Genomic DNA, 20,348 nt, shown 5'->3' on the forward strand with positions numbered 1-20,348 from the left:
CTCAGTGATAATAAACCCAGTTCTGATCCAATGTTAACCCTCAAACTCAGGGGTTCCCAACCTGGGGTGCGAGATGGAATTTCAGGGGGTGCGACAAAGAGTGGCTTGTGTGCTTGAGTGACAAGTCACGAGTCATCACTCAGCCAGCTGCCAGTGTGCCTTGAGAAGTGGTAGTAACGTTTGTCCCAAGCACACTCCAGTCTCCCGCTGCCCGAGTCAGCGTTGAGAATTCTCATCAGTGTTACCTGGGAAGTTACACCTCAGAGTTGAGGAGTCTCATCAATTTACTGTTTACAATTTTTTCTGAATAAATTAGAATCTAATTGCTCAATTTATATTTGTATTTTATGCACTGAGTTAAAAGCTTATTTTTTTAAGTTTGATTTGTTCACCTGCAGTATTGTATGTGGTTCAAAAATTAGAAGTTAGACTTCTTCATCTTCAAATGTGATATTACTTTTGTAGGGGGTGCGAACATTAATCAAACATTTCCTAGGGGTGTGGGGCATAGAAAAGGTTGGGAACCACTGCTCAAACTGGAAGCCATCTTGTTGGCATTGTGCGCCTGCTCCACCACCCAACAGTAAACTCAGCTCCGAGGGAAACCTTACACCCTTTGCTTACCAAGGGTCTGGTCTGCTTCTCTTCCTGAGATTCACAGTTGTACAGCAGGCCCTTCAGCCCATCTGGTCCACACTAACCAAGATTCCACAGAAGCTTTTACCAACAATTAGTCCATATGCCTCTAAATCTTCCCTATCCGTGTTCCTGTCTATGTTAGAAGCATAGAAACATAGAAAACCTACAGCACAATACAGGCCCTTTGGCCCACAAAGCTGTGCCAAACATGTCCTTACATTAGAAATTACCTAGGGTAACCCATAGCCGTCTATTTTTCTAAGCTCCATGTACCTATCCACGAGTCTCTTAAAAGACCCTATTGTGTCCGCTTCCACCACTGTCACCGGCAGCCCATTCCATACACTCAACACCTTGCATAAAAAAACTTACCCCTGACATCTCCTCTGTACTTACTTCCAAGTACCTTAAAACTGTGCCCTCTCAATGATAGCCATTTCAGCCCTGGGAAAAAGCCTCTGACTATTCACATGATCAATGCCACTCATCATCCTATATTAGCCAGCTGGTGGGGCAATGGCATCAGCGCCCGACACCGGAGCGAAGGCTTCTGAGTTCGAATCCAAGTTGGGCCACTCCCAAGCATGTTTTCCATCCGTGCCGGGTTAAGTGTCGAGCTAGCCACTCAGCCTTGTAAAAAATACAAGGGTCGAGTCAGGAACGTTCATATCGTGACCCGGTTAGTCTGAAAGGAGACTGATACTGATACCATGTGCCAGACAAGAATGGCTGACTGTCTGGTGCGACACACTAAAAAAAAAATCTTATACACCTCTATCAGGTCCCTCTCATCCTCTGTGTTAAGTATTTATATTTATTGTGCTTTTTATTTTTGTGTTCTTTATCTTCTTGTGATTTTTTTTTGCACTGCATCAAATCTGGAGTAACAATTCCCTGACAGTCTAGTACCTTCTAAAGAGTCAGAAAAGTACTCTTTAAAGCATCAGCTTCTGTATTTACAGGGCATTCTGCTCCCTGTGCTGGAGTGTGATAGGAGTATTACAGTAATAAAGTACTCTGATGTTTGCGATCTGAGGCAGAGCTGTCTAAGTGTTCAGGGAGCAGGTCAAATCCTGTAGAACTGGTTAAGCTGACAAGACGCAGGTATCTCCCAGCCAGCTGATCCCTTGCAAAATACATATTTCAAATAAACATTATATTCAATGTGATATTTAAAATTTAGAAAGCTGAGTTAAAGAGAGAAGCAGGTCTTTCGGAAAGGTACAGACAAGATAAACCTAAAGAATGTAACTGTAAACATGTTCAGACAACAGGAAACTTTAACCACCTCTACAGATCAGCCCAGCTCTGGCAACCAGCTTCTTACCCAATGGATGGGTTCAGAACACCTGCAACACATCCCAAAACTCTCCATGAGGCTCTGGGGGTATGTAATCAAACAAAATGTCACAGCCAACATCAACAAAAATGCTGCAGGAACTTGCAACTACCAACTTCCACACCACCTTTAAATTCACTTTAACTATTCTGTCAGCTCATCATCTTTTCTGATATCTCTGTCTCCAGCTCAGAGGATAGAATATCTACTGACCCCATTGTTTGCTCCACCCCTTCCCCTCACCTCCTTACACCGGCCATCTCCTTTCTACCTCTCAGTCCAGGCGAAGGGTCTCATCTCAGATTGTTGAGTGTCCATTCCTCTCCACAGGTGCTGCCTGACTTGTTGAATTCCTCCCCTGCCTCCAGTTTCCAGCATCTGCAATCGTGTGTCACAGCCTGTAAGCCACAAGGCATTGGATCTGGAATCCAAAAGTTTATTGAAAGTATTGGGCTATAGGGAGTGTCTGAGAGTGGGAGGAGCAGAGAGATGAGGAAGGTAACTGTGAAACAGAGTGCCCAGGCAGTAGATGCAGTTCTGCATGGCCTAGAAGGAAGCAATTAAATTTAAAGGAGGTGAAGAGTCCAGATTTGGCAAGGCAACAGTGAGGAGGAAGTTGTAGAAAAAAGGAAGATCAAAGCCAATAGAGGGGTTAATCTATTTATTTATTTAGAGATACAGCACAGTAAGAGGCTCTCTCAGCCCAACTACACCTGTGTTACAAATTAATTTATTAATCCACACATCTTTAGAATGTGCAGCATCAGAAACCCACACAGTCACAGGGAGAACACACAAACCCCTTACAAGCAGTGTCAGGAATTGAATCTGAGTCGCCGGGACTGCAGTAGAGTTATGCTAACCAGTGTGCTACCGAGTTGCCTCAAAACAAGGATGTGAGTTTTAAAACTGAGGCATTCTTGAATGGGAACCAGTGTGGCCACAATTGTTAATGGTGGGAAGGTTTCAACAGGAGTTTGGGACAGCCAGCCTTCACATGATCTTCAATTTATGGAGGATGGAGCAGGGGAGGGGGGAGAGACAGTAGCCATAGTAACACTAGATTGGAGACCAGGACAAGATTAACTCAGCCAGCTCCAACATGGGCATTAGCAAGTTCAAGCTTAATTATTATTCAACCATACATGAATATAGCCAAACAAGACAATGTTCCTCCAAGCCAAGGTGCAAAACACATTACCAACAGCAAACAACACAATGCAAATAACAAACAGCACATAAGGTTAAGATTTTGGAAAAAAAATACAGTCACAAAGAAAAAAATAGCCTAGGTCTCTGACAAACACACACAAAATGCTGGTGGAACACAGCAGGCCAGGCAGCATCTAAAAGGAGAAGCACTGTCAACGTTTCGAGCTGAGACCCTTAGTCAGGATAGGGAGCCCGTTTCTCTGAACACCTACGCTCGGTCCGCCAGAGAAAGCAGGATCTCCCAGTGGCCACACATTTTAATTCCACGTCCCATTCCCATTCTGATATGTCTATCCATGGCCGCCTCTACTGTCAAAATGAATCCAAACTCAGGTTGGAGGAACAACACCTTATATACCGGCTGGGTAGCCTCCAACCTGAATGCATGAACATTGACTTCTCTAACTTCCGTTAATGCCCCTCCTCCCCTTCTTTCCCCATCCCTGACATATTTAGTTGTTTGCCTGTTCTCCATCTCCCCCTGGTGCTTCTCCCCCCCCCCCACTTTCTTTCTCCCGAGGCCTCCCGTCCCATGATCCTTTCATTTCTTCAGCTCTGTATCACTTTCACCAATCACCTTTCCAGCTCTCAGCTTCATCCCACCCCCTCCGGTCTACTCCTATCATTTCACATTTCCCCCTCCCCCCTCACTACTTTCAAATCTCTTACTATCTTTCCTTTCAGTTAGTCCTGACGAAGGGTCTCGGTCCGAAACGTTGACAGTGCTTCTCCCTATAGATGCTGCCTGGCCTGCTGTGTTCCACCAGCATTTTGTGTGTGTTGTTGTTTGAATTTCCAGCATCTGCAGATTCCCTCGTGTTTGCTCTAGGTCTCTGAGTTGCATGACTGTAGATTGTCCTGGTCTCGCTTGAACAAACACCACAGAGCAGCACCGAGCGACAGGAGGGGACAGCCCCCAACCCAGCATGATTCCAGTGAGCGCAGCAGAGGCCCCTGTTCTCTCCCCTGGGTGGATGCAACAATCTGCTGCATCCAAGGTCACCGTGTGGCTAAACCTAGTCCTCACCACAACCAAGGCAACACAGCTCCCCCGGGACAGTCTCACCAATAAATTGTCTTGTAGTATTGTATGTTATCAAAGTCCAATAAGAATGCCCAAGATAATGACTCTCTCTGGGGGTGGGGGATGGGGGGGGGGGTCAGGCGGTATGGGGGAAAGAGAAGGAGGGGAAGAGGGGTGGGGGGAAGGTCAGTGGCTCTCTCTCCAGCTTAGGCATATACTCTGTTGATCAAGTATCAGCCTAAACTGGAACACCTTCAGTATCCATTTGACGAGCCTCCCGATGAGTAACAACCCACAGGTCAGTGCCCAGAACATGACTCTGCAATTACAGCTCGACACGCCTTTCGTTCTTTTAAACCCTGCAGAGTGTTTGACAGTCTGGTTAATCTTTCTTTGGGACGTCCCCTCACATTCCACTACATTCACCAGGGATCAGTTTGTGAACCACATAAGACATAGGAGCTATTCAGCCCATTGAGTCTGCTCTACCAATCCATCATGGCTGATTTATTATCCCTCTCAACCCCATTCTCCCGCCTTCTCCCCATAACCTTTGACACCCTATCTAATCAAGAACTTATGAACCTCCACTTTAAATATACCAAATGACTTGGCCTCATAGCTGTCTGCGGCAATGAATTCCACAGATTCACTACCCTCTGGCTAAAGAAATTCCTCCTCATCTCTGTTCTAAAGGAACATCCTTCTATTCTGACGCTGTGCCCTCTGGACTTCCCACTGTAGGAAACATCCTCTCCGCTTGCACTTTATCCACCCCTTTCAATATTCAGAAGGCACTAATGTGGGTAGCAATGCCAAACGGGAGCATGTTCTCATTGGTGCGGCCTCACCAGGACTGACTGCAGTAGGATCTGACCAAGAGACTGAGTACGGGAGCAACGCTTCAATTCATGATGCTCTCCTTTTGCTCTGTCCTTTGTCTCTTCAGTGTACCTGGCCTGACAAAGTCTCTGGCCTCAGAAACAGAAGTGAGGCAATTGGGTGAACAGCCACTGATCAGAACACATACGGCACAATTCCCCAGTCTGGCCTCTTACCTCTCCTCATCTCCCTACCACCTCCCTCTGGTATCCCTCGTCCTTCCCTTTCTCCATTGGTCCCTTCTCCATTCCTATCAGATTCCTTCTTCTTCAGCCCTCAACCTTTTCTATCTATCACCTCTCTGTTTCTCACTTCATCCACCCCCCACCTGGTCTCACCTATTACCTGCCAGCTTGTACTTCTCCCCTCCCCCAACCTTCTTATTCTGGCGTCTTCCCCCATCCTTTCCCATCCTGATGAAGTGTCTCAGCCCAAAATGTCGACTTATTTCCAGAGATGCTGCCTGACCTGCTGCGTTCCTCCAGCATTTTGTGCGTGTTACTTTGGATACCGAATAGAATCTGTTCCATCAGCAGAGGACTTAAAGATGAGTTTTATTTGTCACATGTACATTAAAACAAAGTCAAATTAAACCAGCGAGGATCGTGCTGGGAGCAGCCCACAAGTCCAGCAGAGCAGGTCCACAACTTCCTCACCCTAACCCGTACTTCTTTAGGATGTGGGAGGAAACCAGAGCACCTAGAGGTCTCATGCTCACGGGGAGAGTGTACAAACTCCTTACACACAGCGGCAAGAATTGAGTACTATTTGTTGGTGCTGTAATAGTGTTATACTAATCACTACACTACCAAGATCAAAGCCCTCCAGGGTGCTGGGTGAATAATTAACTAAAGCAGCAATATTACTCTATTTACTCTACAAATCTCTGGTGAGACCGCACTTAGAGTATTGTGTTCAATTCTGGTCACCTCATTATAGGAAGGATGTGGAAGCTATGGAGAGGGTGCAGAGGAGATTTACCAGGATGTTGCCTGGTTTGGAGAACAAGTCATATGAAGCAAGGTTAGCAGAGCTGGGACTTTTCTCTCTGGAGTGTAGAAGAATGAGAGGGGACTTGATAGAGGTCTACAAGATTATGAGAGGCATAGATAGGGTGGATAGTCAGTACCCGTTTCCCAGGGCACCAATAGCAAACACCAGAGGGCATATGTACAAAATTAAGGGAGGGAAGTTTAGGGGAGACATCAGGGGTAAGTTTTTTTTTTACACAGAAGGTTGTGAGTGCCTGGAATGACTTGCCAGGGATGGTGGTGGAGACTAAAACATTAGGGGTATTTAAGAGCCTCTTGGACAGGCACATGGATGAAAGAAAAATGGAGGGTTATGGGGTAGTGTGGGTTTAGTACTTTTTTTAAGGATTATATGGGTCGGCACAACATGAAGGGCTGAAGGTCCTGTACTGTGCTGTAGTGTTCTATGGTTCTATGACAAATAAAAGGCAGCACAGTACAGGAAAACCGAGGGCTGGGGGAGAGGGTATCACCAGCACTACACGTCACACCATATAGAACATAACAGCACACTACAGGCCCTTTGGCCCACAATGCTGGCCAACCTTTTAACCTACCCCAAGATCAATCTAACGAACCTCCATCTACTCCTGAAATACTGTGCCCCAGACATCCCAACTCTGGCCTAAGTTTTTAATCATTTGCCCAACACCTCCTGGTATGTTCACCAAAGCTCCTGTAAACCCTTGGGGGGGAACTTGCTACAATAAAGAAACAGAAATCTACAGCACATTACAGTCCCTTCAGTCTACAATGTTGTGCTGACCATGTACTACTCTAGAGACTGCCTAGAATTTCCTTACCGCATAGCCCTCTATTTTCCTAAGCTCCGTGTACCTATTTAAGAGGCTCTTAAAAGAACCTATTATATCCGTCTCCACCACCAGCGCTGGCAGTGCATTCCACGCACCCATCACTCGCTGTGTGAAAAACTTATTTTTGACATTCCCCTTGTACCCACTTCCAAGTACCTTAAAACTGTGCCCCCTCGTGTCAGTCACTTCAGCTCTGGGAAAAAGCCTCTGGCTATCCACACGATAGATCCACCTACACGGGCTGTGTAATTCTGGGCGCAGGGATAACTGTACTAGTCGGACAGGTTATACAGAAACAGAACTGAAGACAATGCTTACACAGTAATGGAGGAAAAGACTAAATTTGGCAGCAGGAACTGAACATCAGAAATGAGGGGCACCACAGTGGCACAGCAATTAACATGATGCTATCACAGATCGAGGCATTGGATTCTGGAGTTCATTTCCAGTGTCCTCTGTAAGGAGTTTGTACCTTCTCCCCATGTGAGTAGGTTTACCCCGAGTGCTTCAGTTTCTTCCCACAGTCCAAAGATGTACCAGTTAGTAGGTTAATTGGTCATTGTAAATTGCCCCGTGTTTAGACTAGGCTTATTTGGTAGGTTGCCATAACCAAAACCATATACATTAATAAATCTGGATGATGGGGTGGTAAATTGGATTAGTAAGTATGCAGATGATACTAAGGTAGGTGGCGTTGTGGATAATGAAGCAGGTTTTCAAAGCTTGCAGAGAGATTTAGGCCAGTTAGAAGAGTGGGCTGAACGATGGCAGATGGAGGTTAATGCTGATAAGTGTGAGGTGCAACATTTTAGTAGGAATAATCCAAATAGGACATACATGGTAAATGGTAGGGCATTGAAGAATGCAGTAGAACAGAGTGATCTAGGAATAATGGTGCATAGTTCCCTGAAGGTGGAATCTCATATGGATAGGGTGGTGAAGAAAGCTTTTGGAACGCTGGCCTTTATAAATCAGAGCATTGAGTAGAGGAGTTGGGATGTAATGTTAAAATTGTTCAAGACATTGGTAAGGCCAAATTTGGAATATTATGTACAGTTCTGGTCACCGAATTATAGGAAAGATGTCAACAAAATAGAGAAAGTACAGAGAAGATTTACTAGAATGTTACCTGAGTTTCAGCACCTAAGTTACAGGGAAAGATTGAACAAGTTAGGTCTTTATTCTTTGGAGCGTAGAAGGTTGGGGGGGACTTGATAGAGATATTTAAAATTATGAAGGGGATAGATAGAGTTGACGTTGAGAGTAGGGGAGATTCAAACAAGAGGATATGAGTTGAGAGTTAGGGGACAAAAGTTTAAGGGTATCACAAGGGGGAATTTCTTTACTCAGAGAGTGGTAGCTGTGTGGAACGAGCTTCCAGTAGAAGTGGTAGAGGCAGGTTCGGTATTGTCATTTAAAGTAAAATTGGATAGGTATATGGACAGGAAAGGAATGGAGGGTTATGGGCTGAGTGCGTGCCAGTGGGACTAGGTGAGAGTAAGTGTTCGGCACGGACTAGAAGGGCTGAGATGGCCTGTTTCCATGCTGTAATTGTTATATGGTTATAAAACCAGGAAAGAACGGCGGCAACGGTGAGGAGAAAGGGGGACTTGTGGTGCACAACATATAGAAATTCCTCAATCATTAGAACGCAAACCTACCAAGGAAGTGCTATTGGAAAATGCAGCAGCATAGTTTAGGATGAGATCACCGAGTGAACGGTGACTACATCAGGATGAGTCAAAGCAAGGATGGAATGCGATTGGCAAACAAAGGCAAAACATTTATATTGTGAATGTAAGACCCAGTTAGACACTGGTAATGTACAATACAAGGTAAGGATAGAATGAGGTTGGCAAACAAAGGGAGGGTCCAGAGGATGCTCACAAGAATGTTTCCAGGAATGAAAGGGATAACGTATGAGGGGCATTTGATGGTTCTGGGCCTGTACTCGCTGGAGTTGAGAAAAATGAGGAGGATCTCATTGAAACTTATCCAATATGGAAAGGCCTCGAAAGAGTGGATGTGGAGAGTTGGGGGGGGGGGGGGGGACGAGAGTCTAGGAAGAATGACATGGATAAAGTGGATGTGGAGAGTGGGGGGGGGGGGGGTGTTAGGACCAGATGACACAGCCTCAGAATAGAGGGACGTCAGAATAGAATGGAGATGAGGAGGAATTTCTTTAGTCAGAGGGTGGTGAATCTATGGAATTCGTTGTCACTAATGGCAATTTCATTTGGGACCATTCTTTGGACAAATTCATGTATAAATTACATGGAATTTGATGTAAAATTAACAGAGAGTGTCCTCTGCAGTCAATGCTCCCTCACAACTTTAGTGCCAGTGAACAGACCCACTGCAGACATGCTGCATTGGTGCTAGTGAACAGACCCACTGCAGAAACGCTGCGCTGGTGTCAGTGAACAGACCCACTGCAGACATGCTGCATTGGTGCTAGTGAACAGACCCACTGCAGAGATGCTGCATTGGTGCCAGTGAACAGACCCACTGCAGAAACGCTGCGCTGGTGTCAGTGAACAAACCCACTGTGGAAATGTTACGCTGGTGCCAGTGAACAGACCCACTGCAGATATGCTGCTTTGGCACCAGAATGTGTAGTGATTCTGGTGGGCTGCCCCCAGCACCATCTGACCCATCAGGATGGTCAGCTGGGGAAAAGGAAGTGTTTTAGTGTAAAGGCCATCCAGGGCATGCTCTCTTCTCACTGCTGCCATCAGGAATAAGGTAAAGGAGCCTGAGGACTCACACACCAGGTTCAGGAACAGTTATTACCCCTCATCTATAAGGCTCTTGAACCAGTGCGGATAACTTCACTCAACTCACAACCTATCGACTTACTTTCAAAAACTCAACAATTCATGTTCTCATTATTATTTATTATATATTTTATATTATTTTGTTTTTCTTTTTGTGTTTGCAGGCCTTGTCTTTTGTACATTGGTGGTTGATGCCAGTCTTTGTGAACAGTTCCTCATCAATTCTATTGTGTTTATTTCCGTTTACTGTGAATGCCTGCAAGAAAATGAATCTCTGGGCAGTTAATGATGACACATGTGTACTTTGAACTTTAAAGACTCCAGTCAGCAGGAAGAGGGAAGCCGTGGATCAGGATGCAAAAAAATCAAAGATGAAGAATAGCTGAGGTAATTTAGAAAGTCCAAAAAAGAACAACGGTAACCAGAATGACCCATGATAAAATTTTGTCCCGATGTGGACACCACTTTGTATGAAAATTTAAGGCAACTTTGGAGATGGTGCAGCACAGAAGCACTAAAACCATTCCAGGAACAAGGCATAAACTGGATTTTGTGGGATCTTTATTTGTCACATGTACATCAAAACATATAGTAAAATTCGTTGTTTGTGTCAACAACCAACACAGTCCAAGGATGTGCTCGGGGCAGCATGCAAGTGTCACCATGCTTCCAGCACCAATGTAGCATGTCCACAACTTATTAACCCACACTCATTTGGAATGTGTGTGGAAACCAGAACACCCAGAGGAAATCCACACAGTCACAGGAAGAATGTACAAGTTCTTTACAGGTAGCAGTGGGAATGGAAGCCGGGCTGTTGGCACTGTGAAGTGTTGTGCTAACCACTACACTACCATACCACCCTGTCACCAGTGTTACTAGTCCGGCAGAAGAGGTTGCTAGCAGGTCTCGTCATGAAGGATGGATACAAAGGAAGCTGTTTCCATTGATGGAGTTCCATTGATTGGAGGAGTTGTGGATGGAGCTGTAGGTTGTCGAAGGTTACAAGAGGATATAGACAGGCTGCAGAGTTGGGCAGAAAAATGGTAGATGGAGTTCAACCTGGACAAGTGTGAGGTGATGCATTTTGGAAGGACAAACCAGAAGACTGAGTACAGGATTAATGGTCAGTTACTTAAGAGTGTGGATGAACAAAGGGACCTTGGGGTTCAAATCCATACATCCCTCAAGGTCACTGCACAGGTTGATAGGGTAGTTAAGAAGGCCTATTGGCTGCTAGGCTTCATTAACAGGGGGATTGAGTTCAAGAGTAGAGAGGTCATGTTGTAACTCTACAAATCTCTGGTGAGACCACACTTAGAGTATTGTGTTCAATTCTGGTCACCTCATTATAGGAAGGATGTGGAAGCTATGTAGAGGGTGCAGAGGAGATTTACCAGGATGTTGCCTGGTTTGGAGAACAAGTCATATGAAGCAAGGTTAGCAGAGCTGGGACTTTTCTCTTTGGAGCATAGAAGAATGAGAGGGGACTTGATAGAGGTTTACAAGATTATGAGAGGCGTAGATAGGGTGGATAGTCAGTACCTGTTTCCCAGGGCACCAATAGCAAACACCAGAGGGCATAGGTACAAAATTAAGGGAGGGAAGTTTAGGGGAGACATCAGGGGTAAGTTTTTTTTTTAAACACAGTTACACAGAGGGTTGTGAGTGCCTGGAATGACTTGCCAGGGATGGTGGTGGAGGCTAAAACATTAGGGGTATATAAGAGCCTCTTGGACAGGCACATGGATGAAAGAAAGATGAAGGGTTATGGGGTAGTGTGGGTTTAGTACTTTTTTTAAGGATTATATGGGTCGGCACAACATTGAGGGCTGAAGGGCCTGTACTGTGCCGTAGTGTTCTATGGTTCTATGGTGATAAGAGCCGGGTTGGGGGGGGGGGGGGGGGTGGTAAGAGCAAGGGGGTTGTGGGAAGGTGTTCAATAAATAAAAACAATTACATAAGAGTAAATTTTCAGTTTACACACAAACTGGCTGGGATTGGAATGCACAGCTGTGGAACGGGAGCGGCTGTTCACCTGTAGAACTACAGCGAGAGGGCAAAGGAGAAGTGGGATCAACCCAATCACTCGTGCAGAGCCAAAGATCTAACAGAAGGACCATGTTCCTTGCTGTAACACAATGATTCTGGGAAAATGGAACTGTCCTGATGAAGGGTTTCAGTCAAAAACTTTGATTCTTTATTCCTCCTGTGATGTGTGATGAGCAAACCAGGCGGAGATGGGGTCCAGAGTTGACCCCCCCCCCCGTGAACTATGCTGCTAACAAGAGAGAGAGAAGAAGAGTGGGGGGAGGCCTCTGGCTGCAGATGCTGATAATGAGAGAGACAAAGATTTAAAGTTATGGCTCCATGGATGATTTAGTATTATGGCTTCTTCGATAATTATTTACTTGGCTCCAAGGACACTCATTTTGCCTGCTGGTGTGAATTCCTGCTGAGACAGCAAGGCGGGGCCAGGTGATGGACATGGACATGGACAGTTGATGGATGACTGGTACCCCGGCAGACACGCCACAGGACACTGAAAGAGCGTTTTGCACCCACGAGGAGGGTGGGGGTTTGGAGGATCGATTCGGGGGAAATCGATCGGAGGCTCACAGTGTGTGAAGGCAGACCGGTGGGGGCTTGTGTGTGTGTCCACCCTCACCTGGGTGACAGGGTCACCACTGAAGAACGGTCTGGCCAGGTACGGAGGGGTCACAGTCAGTGACCATAACAGGACAAGAAGACAATGGAAGGTTTGCCTGCTGTAACTGCTCATCTCTCGCTCTCTCTCCGACGGTACAACACCAACTACCTCGACTTAAACTAAACTGAACTGAAACCTACACCATCATAAGACTATTCATTTACCCCTAGACTTCGATCGAGCTTGGTTTTGATTCCTATTTCTACACTTCTGTATATATCATTGCTACCCCGTTTTATATGTATATTTGCATTTTATAGTACTGTATTACTTAGTTTACCAATAAACACTTTTAGTTACAGTACCACCAGACTCCAACGTATTATTCCATTTCTGCTGGTTTGGTAACCCAGTCATGGGGTACGTGACACTCCCCATAGATGCTGCCTGATTTGCTGAGTTCTTCCAGCATTTTGTGTGTATTGATGTTGAGAAAATGCCACTTTGGTTTATCAGTGAGCCGCAAACAAAGAGTTTGGTTCATACAGAACACTGCTCAAAGCCACGGGTCAACCAATAATGGCCCTTTGAAGTGAAGTCATTGATGCAATGCAGGAAGTTTAGCAGTCACTTCTCCATAAGAAACTCTGCACACTTCAATGCAACTGCACCATGTTCCTCATATTTACCAAATTCTCTTACCGACCACTCAGTTCATCAGATCTGCACTCGCATTCAGAGCCATCCCACTCACATCTTGCTTGCAATTTATTCTCTCACACTCATAAACATTACACTCAGTCACATTCAGTGCAATTTTCAGTCACAGGAGCTGCAAGGGGTGATAGGGCTGCAAGCTACCAACAGAAAGGCAGCATCGTGAACCGTGCAACTCTTCTGCAGCGCTGCATGACGGTCAACCTGCACTCCATGCTTCTGTCTCCAGAGCAGAGCCACAGCTCAGAACAGTCCATCTCAAATCTGCAGGAAGTGGATAGGAATGTGGGGAGAATGAAATGTAGTCAGTGCTGATGGCCAGGATGAACTCAATGGGCTGAACAGCCCATTTCCATGCTGTATAATTCAACGGCATTATGTTATATGAACTCTGGGAGTGAATATTGGTGAAGGGCTGGCTGGAGATGGTAGGCACTGTCATCTGTAGGGTCGGATTATTGCCACTGCCAACTGTAGCTGTTTTTATCGAGCTGGATCATGTGATAAGCAGCACTGAGCAGTGCCACAGGCTGTCCAGCCAACGTAGTGGCAAAACACAGCTAACCCATTACAAAGCAATGGAAGAAATGTGAAAAGAACAACAATTTCTACAGATGCACCAGTGCAACTGATTGCATCACCGTCGGGTATGGAGGGGCCACTGCCAAGGATCAGAAAATGCTGAAGAAAGTTGTAAACTCAGCTAGCTCCATCATGGGCACTATCCTCACCAGCATCCAGAACACCTTCAATGGTTGAAGCCTCAAAAAGGCTGCATCCAACATTAAGGACCCCCATTACCCAGGACATGCCTTGTTCTCATTGCTACCATCATAGAAGAGGTTCAGATGCCTGAAGACATAGAAGCACAATGTTTCAGGAACAGCTTCTTTCCTTCTGCCATTAGATTTCTGAAGGGACAATGAACCCATATACCATACCTCAATATTTTTTGCTCTCTTTTTTGCACTACTTACTTAATTTCATATACGTGTGGATGTATGTATGTGTGTGTATATATCTTATTGAATTTTATGTATTTTAATTATGCATTGCACTGCACTGTTGGGGCAAAACATAAAATTTCATGACATAAGTCAGTGATATTAAACCTGACTTTGATTCTGAGATACAAGACTCACAATGTCAGGGCAGAGATAGTTACGAGGTGCAGTGGGGCAGTGCTCAAAGATCCAGGTGAGAGTGGGCACTGAGGTGAGGGCTTTGACAAGGTGATTTAAGCATTAGTCAGCATTCTAGAGGCTTACAAATAGTCACTGGAGACAGAAACAGAGACTGTAGCGATGAGCCAATCACTGCTTTCATCTGGGGGCTGGTAACCACAGGAAAAGCCAAGCCCCATGGCCAGGAACAAGGAACTAATGTACAAACACAAGAGATTCTGCAGATGCTGGAAATCTAGAGCAACACACACTGCAACTCAGCAGGTCAGGCAGCGTTTATGAAGGCGAATAAACAGTTGATGTTCTGGACTGAGACTCTTTATCAGGACTCCTAATGAAGGGTCTTGGCCCGATGTCGACTGTTATTCGTTTCCATAGATGCTGCCTGACCTGCTGAGTTCCTCCAGCATTTTGTGTGTGTTGTTCTGGATTTCCAGCACCTGCAGGAACTCTGGTGTTTGTGATTTTCCTGTCGGTATCTGGAAGATGAAGGGTAATCAGAGAGCGAAGAAGAAGGGGACCTTTTGCCCAGCAAGAACAGAGTCCAAAAGGTTACAAGCACTGCCTGAATGATTCCCTGAGCTCTAGGATTCAGTGTCAAAGGTCACAGGACATTAACTCTGTCACATTAAGTTTTACAATATTCGACTGTTTCCTGGTAATTAACGACAAACCTAGTAATTACAAGGTAATTCACCCAGCAAGTACAAAATGCTAGATTCCAGATCCATGAGGCTGTGAACACTTTGAACAAAGACAGCTGCCCTCACCAAGGGCAGTGCCTCTTCCTGCATATGTGAATAGACCGCCCTTTGTTTTCATAGATTAAGAAATCCCTTACAATAAGATCACTGTCTAAAAATGTTTCCACTTAGACACCATTACCCAGTGCTTCTGGGAGGGGGGGAATGAGGAGGGGGGGGGTGTTATCGAATGTGTCTTGGCCTCCTGAAACCAGTAGAGATACTTGAAATATTTTGTTATCACAACTTGCATCTAAAAAAATTCAGGTATCACATTCCATCCTCACTGACAAACAAAGGCAATGCTTTTGGCAAAGTTAGGTGCCAGTAAATTTAATCTCTTTAATCTTCAATTCAATAACCTGAATTATCCACCATCTGATTTCAGGATGGAATTTCACATTCAGTATTTCAGCAGCCGATCATAGTTCTCATGGTTCATTTCCATTGTTCTGCACAGGGCCCATTGCACAAGCTGACAATCAGCTTCCGAGCATTCACTGTGGTGTCCCACGACAACCAGTAATTTAGAAAATGGAAAATCTCCACAACAAAGGTGAACAGCTTGAGGCACGACAGGGACTATATTTCAAGAGAAGTTTGAGAAGAACTGGTGTGTCACCAAAGACAACCGCAAATTTCTACAGCTGTACCGTGGAGAGCATTCTAACTGGTTGCATTGCTGTCTGGTATGGAGAGACCACCACCAAGGATGGGAAAAAGCTGCAGACTCAGCCAGATCCATCATGGGCACTGGCCTCCCCACTAGAGAACACTTGCAAAAAGTGATGTCTCAAAAAGGCAGCATCCATCATTAAGGACCCCCACAACCCAGAATATGGCCTCTTCTCATTGCTACCATCAGGGAAGGGATACAGGAGCCTAAAGACACACACTTAGCAATTCAGCAACAGCTTCTTCCCCTCCAACATCAGACTTCTGATTGGACAATGAAATCATGAACACAACCTCACTAGTTTTTCTCTGCTCTTTTTGCATTATTTATTTAATTTGTTTTTATATATACTTATTATTGTAATTTATAGTTTTCTAACTGTGTATTACAATGTACTGCTGCTGCAAAACAAAGAATTTCTCAACATATGCCAGTGATAGTAAACCTGGATTAAGGCACCCATTGCAATGCTGGATGAAAATGCACTTACATGGCTCAGTCACATGGGCAGGGAATGTGGACCTCCTACCCCAGAGGGATGGGAACAGAAGTGGAGACACAAAGACTTCAGCTCCCCTCTGGGTAGTTTGCTGACCATCGCTTTGTGTCCCTTATGCTCCTTCCAACCCACCAAACACACTCACACAGACAGTCCTCCAACTCCAAAATACGCTTCCAGTCTCTATTGGATGTCCATACATGCGGACGGTCCTCCAACCCCAGGACAGGCCTTCAGGCCTCCAGTCTCCATTGACTGTCCATACACGCGGACAGTCCTCTAACCCCAGGACAGGCCTTCAGGCCTCCAGTCTCCATTGACTGTCCATACACGCGGACAGTCCTCTAACCCCAGGACAGGCCTTCAGGCCTCCAGTCTCCATTGACTGTCCATACACGCGGACAGTCCTCTAACCCCAGGACAGGCCTTCAGGCCTCCAGTCTCCATTGACTGTCCATACACGCGGACAGTCCTCTAACCCCAGGACAGGCCTTCAGGCCTCCAGTCTCCATTGACTGTCCATACATGCGGACAGTCCTCTAACCCCAGGACAGGCCTTCAGGCCTCCAGTCTCTATTGACTGTCCATACACGCGGACAGTCCTCTAACCCCAGGACAGGCCTTCAGGCCTCCAGTCTCCAGTCTTCGGCTTTTGGGCTTCTACTCTTCCAATTGACCTTTAGGCTCTGATCTTCAGTTTCAACCCCTGGAATGGCTGATGATGGAATGCCAAACTCCAGAAACACTGACTGAACCTTCATCTTGTCTCATGCTCGCCTGGACGTCAGCTTATTGCTGGCAGTCAGACTCAACGGACATGTCACATGGAAGGCATGTCACAGCCTTCAACAAAATCAACATACCAGCCGCTGGAGAGGTGAGATAAAACAGAATGCTGGAAACACTCATGTTGAGAACATTTTGTTTTATTTTATTTTATTTAGAGCTACAGCATGGAACAGGCCATTCCAGCCTAGTGGGCTGCACCGCCCAGCAACCCACCTATTTAACATTAGCCTGGTCACAGTACATCTTACAATGACCAATTAACCTACTAACCAGTACATCTTTGGACTGTGGGAGGAAACCAGATCACCTGGAGAAATCCCACACAGTCACAGGGAGGACGTACAAATTCCTTACAGACAGTGTCAGAATTGAACTCCGAACTCCGAAGCTGTAAGAGTGATTAGCAAGATGCTACACAACTGTGACACCCCAAAAATTTAATGCATTTAGAGATACAGAACGGTAACAGGCTCTTCTGGCCCCACGAGCCCATGCCACCCAATACACTCATGTGACCAATTAACCTCTCAACTGATACATCTTTGGACTGTGAAACCCACGCGGTCACAAGGAGAACATACAAACGCCTTACAGGCAGTGGCAGGAATTGAACCTGGTTTGCTTGAGCTGTAAGGAGTTATACTACCCACTATGATACTGTGCCACCTCGATTATGTTTCAGTTCTGATGTAAATTTAACAAATGTTTACTTCCTCACGGACGCTGCCTGACTAGTGAGCACTCCAGCAACACCCTTCGTCTCCAGATTGCATCCTTACATTGTGCTGGGGTGAATTCCACCTACAATAATCTGAGGAGCCTGTACAAACAACGAGGAACTCCAACGTTCGTCACACATTACATTGACATGTAGAATCCCTTTGGCCCATAATGTTCTCCCAACCTTTTAACCAATTCTCAATCTAACCCTTCCATCCCATATAACCCTCCATTTTCCTTCCGTCGAAGTGCCCAACAAAATGCCTCTAACGTATCTGCCTCTGGCACAGCAGTCCAAGAAATCACCATCTCTGAATAAAAAACTTACCTATACTTTCTTCTAATTATGCCCTCCCATATTAGCCATTTCCACACTGGGGAAAAGTCTCTGGCTCTCTACTCTACCAATGTCTCTTATCATCTTATAAATCTACATCAAGTCAACTCTCATTCTCCTGCACTCCAAAGAGAAAAGCCCAAGCTCGCTGAACCTATTCTGATAAGACATGCTCTCTTTTGGTAAATCACACATGCTAACGCTGGGGACACAATGTTGAACTGAAATGTGGAGACAGAGAGCATCTCTCTGTTTAACAAAATGTGCCCAATTTGCTGTGGAGGTCGAGGTCTGGAGGCACAGGTGGAGGTTCTCAGCGCATTATGGAAAGCTCCTGGATGAGTCTAGTTGAGGTTGAATCCTTTTGGGCATGGAGTTCGGTCTGAAGTGAGGGCACGGAGTTCGGTCTGCAGTGAGGGCACGGAGTTCGATCTGCAGTGAGGGCATGGAGCAACAACTAGGAGCATGATCAACTCAATTTCTGATTGTGGACAACCCGATTATAATGGGCAGTGGCACTGATGTATACTGAGCTGGGATTGTCCAGACTTTACTGCACTTATGTTTACCCCCACGACTTCAATCCCATTGCTGGATCCTGATGTTTCTGATCCAAGGTTCCTCCAGAAGTCAAGAAAGAGGCATAAAACAGGCAGCTTCACAATCATTTAATTAAGAGTTGATAGAACAAAAAGAATTGAAAACGGACAGTCACAGAGGTCGAGTGAGGGAAAGGAGAGATAAGGCAAAGAGAAAAAAATGTGGAACCTTGTTATCAGCTCTTTATATCCAAAAGATAAGAAACATTCCATTCAAATTCATAGATAAGAGTCAACCAATCAGATAGCTCCTATTCAAATAAGGCAACACAACAGAAGCTTCCAGAGCTTTCCAGAACATTACAAACAACTGTAAACACTAGAGGGCACACTGAACAACTGCATATAGTGTACATACTGTGATCACTAGGAAACATACTAAATAGTTACATGTGTATAGGTAGTTATAAAAAATACAAGCAGGTAATTAATTGTTAAAATGCAAAGAAAATGACAATTAAACAGTCCAATGAAACATATCAGACACAAGATTCATTTCACATAAAATGGAATTAATAATTTGGTTTCACAATGAGCCCCAAATTCTATCACAGACAGATTACACAAGAAGGTGCTTCAGGTCACAGTAAGCAGTTATGTAACCCAAATTCTAAAATACTCAACTGATGCAATATTTTCATCTTCCTGAAGGAAACCCGATGATCAGAGGACAAACACACCTTTGATCAAATCCACTCAACCTGTCAATTAGAGTGTGACACAATCCACACAAAGTAACGTAATCAATCAGACAATAAACATGATAATATATTTTGCAAGTGTCCTTCTTGGCTATTGGGAAGTATTATAAGCACAGAACCCACAGAGCAGCATTGTGTTGGGTGCACTGAACATGGGATGTGGCTGCTTAGGGGCATACAACTCTACACAAATAAAAATCCAGTGACTTTGGCCCCTTATCTAAGAGAGGATGTGTTGGCATTGGAGAAGGTCCAGAGAGTTTCCCAGGAATTAAGGTGTTAATGTATGAGTAGTGTTTGTTGGATCTGGGCCTGTACTTGCTGGAATTTAGAAGAATGAGGGGAAATCTCACTGAAACCTATCAAATATTGAAAGGCCTACAGTGGATATGGAGAAGATGTTTCCTATAGTGGTGAAGTCTAGGACCATAGGGCACAGCCTCAGAATAGAGGAATGTACCTTTATAGTAGAGATGAGGAGGAATTTCTTTAGCCAGATGGTGGTGAATCTGTGGAAGCCAAGTCATTGGGCTTATTTAAAGCAGAGATTGATAGATTCTTGATTAGTCAGGGAGTCAAAGATTACAGGGAGAAGGCAGGAGAATGGTGTTGAGAGGGATAATAAAATCAGCCATAATGGAAAGGCAGAGAGACCTGATGGGCCAAATGGCCTAATTCTGCTCCTGTGGTCTAATGCAATGTAGTTTCAGGAGAGAAGAAAACTGTTTTGGATGCAGCACTTCACCAATCATATCACAGAGCACCCACACAAACAGCAGATAAAACAGATTTAAAATTATGCATTCAGTGCAATGGAAAATATTAATCACGAAAGCCACAGCACAAATTAGGCTTGGTAAGTACAAATAATTCCTTGGCATAATGCCACAAATGGTGGAAGAGCTGCCACTCAGCTGCAATTGACCCCGATCACAGAGTGGAGTTGGTACAGGCGACTGGGTTCCCTCTGGATGCTCTCACATTCTGAAGACATACAGGTGAGCACATCAGTTG

General features: G+C 45.1%; 1 protein-coding gene across 5 annotated transcripts in view; it reads right to left on the bottom strand.

Moving 5' to 3' along the window:
* LOC140718510 (NAD kinase-like) overlaps nucleotides 1-20,348 on the bottom strand; it is a 117,389-nt gene that overhangs the window by 47,912 nt on the left and 49,129 nt on the right. The window contains exon 1 of one of the 5 annotated variants that reach the window (XM_073032449.1): nucleotides 2,250-2,389. The exons of 3 other annotated variants lie outside the window; for them this stretch is intronic. In XM_073032449.1, coding sequence (XP_072888550.1) covers nucleotides 2,250-2,356 — 107 coding nt within the window. In that variant the 5' untranslated portion in view covers nucleotides 2,357-2,389. Of the gene's footprint in view, nucleotides 1-2,221; nucleotides 2,390-20,348 lie in introns of those variants that run through there. One more of the 5 variants, XM_073032453.1, reaches the window with a different exon arrangement.

This window comes from Hemitrygon akajei, chromosome 29, assembly GCF_048418815.1.
Source record: "Hemitrygon akajei chromosome 29, sHemAka1.3, whole genome shotgun sequence".
In the NCBI taxonomy this organism is placed as follows: Eukaryota; Metazoa; Chordata; class Chondrichthyes; order Myliobatiformes; family Dasyatidae; genus Hemitrygon; species Hemitrygon akajei.